The sequence below is a fragment of the Cololabis saira genome, chromosome 18 (genome assembly GCF_033807715.1).
Source record: "Cololabis saira isolate AMF1-May2022 chromosome 18, fColSai1.1, whole genome shotgun sequence".
In the NCBI taxonomy this organism is placed as follows: domain Eukaryota; kingdom Metazoa; phylum Chordata; class Actinopteri; order Beloniformes; family Belonidae; genus Cololabis; species Cololabis saira.
The window spans coordinates 11,578,329-11,585,372 of NC_084604.1; the positions used below are offsets into that span (position 1 = coordinate 11,578,329).

At 38.3% G+C, this 7,044-nt stretch overlaps 1 protein-coding gene across 6 annotated transcripts in view; it reads left to right on the forward strand.

Moving 5' to 3' along the window:
• The window catches only part of dtnba (dystrobrevin, beta a), a 53,258-nt gene extending 47,302 nt beyond the window's left edge, over positions 1 to 5,956 (forward strand). For 3 of the 6 annotated variants that reach the window (XM_061707380.1, XM_061707386.1, XM_061707381.1), the window contains 3 exons: positions 49 to 96; positions 2,632 to 2,659; positions 3,721 to 5,956. In XM_061707380.1, the coding sequence (XP_061563364.1) occupies positions 49 to 96; positions 2,632 to 2,639 (56 nt within the window). In that variant the 3' untranslated portion in view covers positions 2,640 to 2,659; positions 3,721 to 5,956. Of the gene's footprint in view, positions 1 to 48; positions 97 to 2,631; positions 2,660 to 3,666 lie in introns of all 6 variants that reach the window. The other 3 variants (XM_061707383.1, XM_061707385.1, XM_061707384.1) reach the window with 3 other exon arrangements.
• The last annotated feature ends 1,088 nt before the right edge of the window (positions 5,957 to 7,044 follow it).

Sequence of the window (7,044 nt, forward strand, 5' to 3'; positions counted from 1 at the left end):
TAATGACATTTTGACTGAACATTTGTCCACTCTTTTCATTTTGTCCAGATGAGGGTCGGGAAGAGGAGGAGAGATTGCTGAATGGGAAGGACAGAGGTACATGAAATAAATATTTAATTTCTCTTTTCCCAGTTAAAAATGACCCTGACCTTACTCCTTCACTCCCACACCAACAAAATCGAAGGACCATTGTTAGACTTAAATATTTAATTTAGAATGGTGACTAACATTAATTGCTTGAAATGATCGCCTACTGTATACATTCAGATGCTAGTAATATGTCTCCTTTACCTTTATGTTTTATCATGAAAACCATACACTTAAGTAGCAATATAAAGCAACTAAATAAATAAGCAGCCTAAGTAGAAAACATAAGAGGAACAGGTTGGAAGAGGCTTTGATTTCTTCACAGCTGACAAACAACCCGTCCATGTTGGAAAGGTCACTATCAACCAGATGTGATGAAATAAGTAAAAAAGGAGTACTTCAAGAGTACACTGCAACATTTCTTAAAACAAAATGCAAATTTATGCTTTAATAAGTGATGAGTAATATTCTGGAGTTAAATCATCCCTCGGCCTAATATTAGATGGTAATGAGTTTGGTGATGGAAGTGAATTTGCTCTTACAGGGCATAGGTTTCAGCTCACCACTATATTAGCTCGGTACCAATCGACCATTGAAGGATAATAGAGGTTAATAGATGCAAAATGACGCCCCTGCTTTCCTCAAATTGTCACACTGATCCAGTTCGAGGGAACCAGCATGAACTCTCCTCCTCATTTACCATCTATTAACAGCATCTTTCTGTAGGCAAGAGTTCAGATAGAGTCAGTACTGGAGTTGAGGGGGGATGAGGGGGGATCGCATCCCCCCTGATATAAAAACGGTCAAAATCATCCCCCCTGTAAAACTGCCATCCCCCCTTTCCATCCCTTATGTCATTTCATCAATGAATGTGGTATTACTGCTATTTCAACATTTAGTCATCACCAGAAAAATGTGACAATTTTCACCTGTTTCAGGTAAATTTAACTTGAAATAAGTAGGAAAATCTGCCAGTGGGACAAGATTTATCTTCTCATTACAAGCAAAAAAATCTTGTTCCACTGGCAAATTTTTCTACTTATTTTAAGTGAAAATCTACTTGAAACAGGTGAAAATTGTTGTTTTTTCCAGTGATGAGTCTTGTGTAATGAGATTTTTTTTACTAAAATGAGACATTTTAACTAGAAATAAGACAAATATTCTTGTTAAGATTTTGAGTTTTTGCAGTGATCCCTTTTACTTATCCTGTGAAGGACAGAGTCATATTGATAAGTCCCCATAAGATAAAATCCACCATCCCCCCTGATTTTTTTTTTACAACTCGAGTACTGGATAGAGGGCGAAGCAAACAGACTTCTGTACAAACAGTCCTTTTTCTACATTTAAAGTTATAATTACCCCGGTTCATCTGTAGGAGCCCTAACCACCGCCCTGAGGTGCAATGACAGTTTTGAGTGAGGCTTAAAATAGCAGTTCGTTCTGACATCAATACTACAATAATCGTTTTTTTTTTCTGCAAACATTCAGTTCGGTCCATTTTAACACCAAACTGGTTTGATTCACATCATTTTGCTCCTAAACTAAAGTTTATGCTTATTACCATTTGAGGGTCGATTTTAACTGGAATATTCCTTTGAGTTCACGTGAAGCATCCTAACTAACTTAAATATATGATATTATAACACAAAATCTAAAATGATTGTTTGTTTTTTGTAACTTCCAGTTTAGTCATTCATAGTTTTCATGATAAAATCATGAAAATCTCCCCATACAACTCCCCTTCTTAAAAACACATAATCAGAAGCCTTTAATCTGTAATAATAGTGCATCACATTTTACAAGCCGCTCATGTTGTGTGGAACGTCAAATCAATGATGGTTGACGATAAAGTGAAATATTTCCTTCTGAATGTAACAAAGAAATGGTAAGATTCAACTATTATTGCAGTATTACAGCAGTCACTGCAGCCAACTATGCTTAATACGTAGTTGGTTATCATTTCTCTTATAAGATTAAACATTTTGCTCCTTGTACCTGACCCTATGCATTCTGTTCCTTTGCAATATGAACCTGCATGTTCACGTTTCACAGCTTTTCCTGTGTCGATAGAAACCTGTCATGCTTCACCAGACGTTCTTGTCCGCACTGTAGTGAGCTTTATTAACATGCCATCTCATTAGCTGGGCTTTATGGAGCCCCTCCTATTTACGAGGAGACCTCCTGCAGAGGAGCAGTGGTGAAACTACTTCCTGATCTGCTCCCTTGGCTCAGTGTAAGCGCTCATTAGAATAATAACCAGCGGTATTAATCACCAACCCTCCAACATCCAGAGAGTCAGACAGGAGACCAGGTTCAGCCCCACGTTAACACAGTCAAGTCTTCAAGTTCTAGCAAAGAATGCTGTGCTAGACCCTCCCCCCCTAGAGTTTAACACCTGCCAAGTACAGTCTTGTTTTATTTTTGCATACTAAGAACGGATCTGCTTCTTATTACAGTTTCTGGCAAAAAGCTTTAGCACTTGTTTTATTTTCACAGTGCACTGTTCTGTGTTAACCACTAATAAAATGCTTCTCTTCTGGTTAGCAGGTTAAAATACGGGACAACAATAGCAGTAAGTAATTTCATGTGACCTTTTTTGGTGACAATAGAAAAACACAACCTATTGATATTATTTTTAAATGATTATTGCATTTTTTGTTTTCTTTGTACAATTACTAGATCCTGCACTTATATGTATGTTAATATATAAGTGAATGTCCTTAATGTCCGGTTAATGTTTGTCTCTTCAAAAAAACTAAAAGGTCAAACTAATGGTCAGCACCTGCGTGAATCTGCCCCCCACCCCACGCAAAACTCAGGGAAAATATTCTCAATCGTTTGTGCTGCGTTAGTTTTGAAGATATAACAGGTTTATTATGACACGATGACGTCACGCAGCCCCCCGACTTTGTCCAAAATTAACTAAAATGGTCTCATTTGTTTGTGCTGCGTTAGTGCTGATTATATTATTTAGATCCATATTTTTGAATGTGCCACAATTTAAATGAGGACATTTCATTTATAAAAAGGGAAGAATGTAAGATGAGATCTATTTTTGTTTTGGCTGAACACAATTTCAAGAAGTTTCGCTAGTGCCACGCCATTATATGTTGAAACAGTAGCAATATCAGCTAAAATTACACACATTAGTCTCAACTAAAACAGGTTGTTATGTTGATGCACAGAGTCTCAAAACTGGAAAAAGCAGAAACGTCACACTTTGTCCTCACGAAAACGACGCTCACTCCACCTAACCGCTTCACCTGGACATCAACAAAGTCGGGGGGCTGAGTGACGTCATCGTGTCATAATAAACCCGTTATATATTCAAAACTAAAGCAGCACAAACGAAATTTATTTCTGCACTAACGCAGCACTAACGATTGAGAATATTTTCCCTGAGTTTTGCGTGGGGTGGGGGGCAGATTCACGCAGGTATGGTCAGCTTACTGTGAAGCTGTAAAACAGGAAAAATGATTAACCTCTTTCTGTTCAACAGTAACAAAATCCACTTACCAGGACTTTTAAAGTTCATGATGTTAAGACGCTCAACCTTGTTTGTTTTTTAACTCAAAAAAGTGCAGAAATCACACGTCACAGGGATCATCAGCTGAAGTCTCCCTCTCCTTTCAGAGAGATGTTTCAACACGGTCAGATGTGATGTTTCCACACGTCCAAAGGCAACCGACCCTGCTGGGAATAAAGCAAATCGTCAGATATTCTTGGTTAGTCAGTAGGGGATTAGAGCTCCTTTTGCCAATCAACCAATCATGATGCTGGACACCAAATGATCGCTGGATCCCTACTGATGTATAGCTGTGATTCTGTGTGTCTTGTCACTGTGGTTTTACTGTTTTGATTTGATTATGTATAGCTAAACGAGGAAACGGAAACCTACTGATTTCTATTGTAGCATGCGTTTGCTCTGCATTATTGAGGTGCGAGAGGGTTGAGTAAGTGGGAGAGACACGAAGGAGGATGACAAGAAGGGAAGTTTCCTGAGGGGGCGGGAGGGTTTCAGGATCAGAAGTAGAGGACCTGTATGTAACCACGTTGGATAGAAAAACGGAAAGTTGAGAAGATGAGAAGCGAGTTGTAAAGTTTTTAAGTTTCAGCACTGTGTGCTCAGTATTTATTGCTTTGATTTCTCTTTTGAGATCCACTCAGTGGGTTTGAGTGTTTTGATGTACTTGAGTGTGGTCAGATCCTGCTGAGACCTTAAGCTTTAACGGGGCGTCTCCAGCTGCATCATGCACAGCCGCCCTGTCTGGCTGAGACCATACCGAGTGGAGACTTGAGGTCTTGGTCCTGGTATCTGAAACCATAGTCTGTATATATAGTCGGACGATATGTCGCCACTTCCTCCACTTTGACGAGAGTGTAATCAGAATAGTGTGGAAGTGCGCGCTGCTTTAACCCGAGTAAGAGCCTGGGTTCTGCTGGAGCTTTCATCCTGTTCATCTCCACCACCACCAAGTGGAAAATCATTAGAAAATCATTAGCTTTCTCTGTGTAAATTACTTGGAGATTACTTTTTTCTGTGATTTGGTGCTATATTTGGACTTTACTTGTTTTGAGAGCTGTTACGTCATCCACATTTATGGAAAGTCTTTATGAAACCAGGATGAAAATGATGCCATTGGTGCAGGTATGGCAGCTCAGGTTGTCCAGGCTTCTCTGTGTATCGCGGTACTGCAGCCAAAGACCAGATATCCAATTACTGTCCTGTGAGCTTTTGAGTGAGTGTGTTTGAATGTGTGGCATCAACGGAGTCATTTTTTTTGCAGAAGCGCATTATGAAACATTTACCGTCACCAGTCAAAGAACGGACGGTCAGATTAACCAAAACGGTCATAATGTTCATGCGTGTAATTGTTGCAGGATCTGTGGGTAACAAATTGCCCTCCTCAAAGATTTTCTTTCATGTTTTCTCACATGTTGCTTTTGCTTAAATAATATTGGAGGAGAGAAACAATCAGTTCTACGTATAGTATTCATTTTAGTGTGTAGCAGTTCAGAAGGTTTGGGTCACTAGTTCAGATTTTGACAAAGCAAATCTTTCTCATGAGATTTGAACACCCACGTAGATAAGTTGGCAGTGCTGCAGATACATCAAGGTGTAGAAATAATCTGGTTTCTGTGGATCATTTACAGAAGGTGAGCAGCTTTTTTATTTTTTATTTCAAATAAAAAAAAATGGTCTCTAAAGCATTGGTTTTGTGTGTTTTTGTTGTTTAAAACTTTAAATGCTTCTTTAGATTATTTTTTTTTTTACCTTATGTTAAAGAACTAACTTTTACAAATAGCAGTCTGAAATAATCTAATCTTAACTTTGTTGATAAAAATGAATGTATCACCTGGTGTCCAAACACGACTCCTCGCTCTTCAAGTTTTCTGTAAAATGCAGAGGATTTAATTGTGTGAGTTGAAGGTTTTACATGCTGGATCCAAATGCAAATCCTGTTTGTTTCATTACAGTTAATAGCTGTGAAGTATGTTGATCAACCAAATGTAAGTCAAGACAACCATCTTTTCAGGCTTTAGTTCAGAAGCTGTTCTCTACTGCTTCGTACACTCGTGCATTACTTTTCCTTCACTTTCAACCAGCCTTTTCTCTTTTTTGACTGACTACTTGAAACTGTGATTATCACGTTTCCAGTCTCCAGACAGATTGACTGACTGCATGAGTGATTTACTGAATGAATGAGCTTGTGTTTCAGTGTGTACTTGTAACAGTGTGTGAGAGAAGACGATGAAACTGTAAACACCTCCTGCTCTGGACCTGCCGGAGCTGCTGGTGTAAGTGAAATGTGTGGATATGTGTTTTATCTGCAATGAAATAATATTAAACATCAAACTACAAGTTTCACCTGCCTGTGTCACCGTTTGTTTTTGATTCAAGGCTTTACATCAACATGTAAACATGAATATGCAGGGAAGTTGTCTGTATAATCTAAATGTGTCAGTATTTAGACCCAGTCTTCATTATGACTTTACAGGACACACTTGCGTACATTTCTTTCTCTTTTTTAAGGTAACTCAACAGACTCAGTCAGGTTGATGTGTTGACTTCAGCTGAGCCATGGCAACGTCTGGATTCGTATCTGCTTCAGACAGTTTGTTGAACATTTAGTGTTGTGTTTGGGATCATTGTTCTGTTGGCCCATCTGGCCCAGTATTAGGTGTTGGACGGCTGACCGTACATTTGTGGTGATGCTGTGTATAATGGAAAAACATCTCAGCTGTCCAAATGACATGGTTCAAGAAGTCTTGTGGTTTTTTTAAAGACGCAACATAAGCTGCCATGACATTTTCCAGAGAAGAGGCTGTAACCCTTCCAGACAAGCCATACCTTTTTTCTCTTTCTTTCTAGTGCTGCTACAAACCTTATCATGCAACCTGAGACTAAGATGTATGGAGTCTGAGATTTTTTTTAAATCTATTTATTGTACTATGCAAACTCTTTAGAAGACTGGCAAGTGTTTCTCACTGTTGTGTTACAACTTTATAACTCCTCCCAGATCGATGACTTGCTATAATCGCTTCTCTAAAGTCACGGCTGATGTTTTTCCTCCTTGGTACTATGTGAACATACACCTGAATGCTATAGAACAGCAAACTGCCGAGCTCTACAAACCGCTGAGAGTACAGAGATGCTCACACTTACAGATGATCAATTCATTAAGTGCCTTTGATTAGCAGCACTTGGCTGCCATTGACTTTTTCAAATCCCACTGAGTTTTTCACACACAGTTTCAATGTTTTGGCTTAGTATTTGTTATAATACATATAATTACTTTCATTAGTAGTAGTATTTGATATTGTAACAATTAAAAGATTGTATTATTATATTATCTTTTTCATATGACTGTGCCATCAGTCTAATAGTTGCATAATTCAGTTGTAAAATCACCATTTACCGTTGTTAAAAATTTTTTTTTTTTTTATTATTTCTCT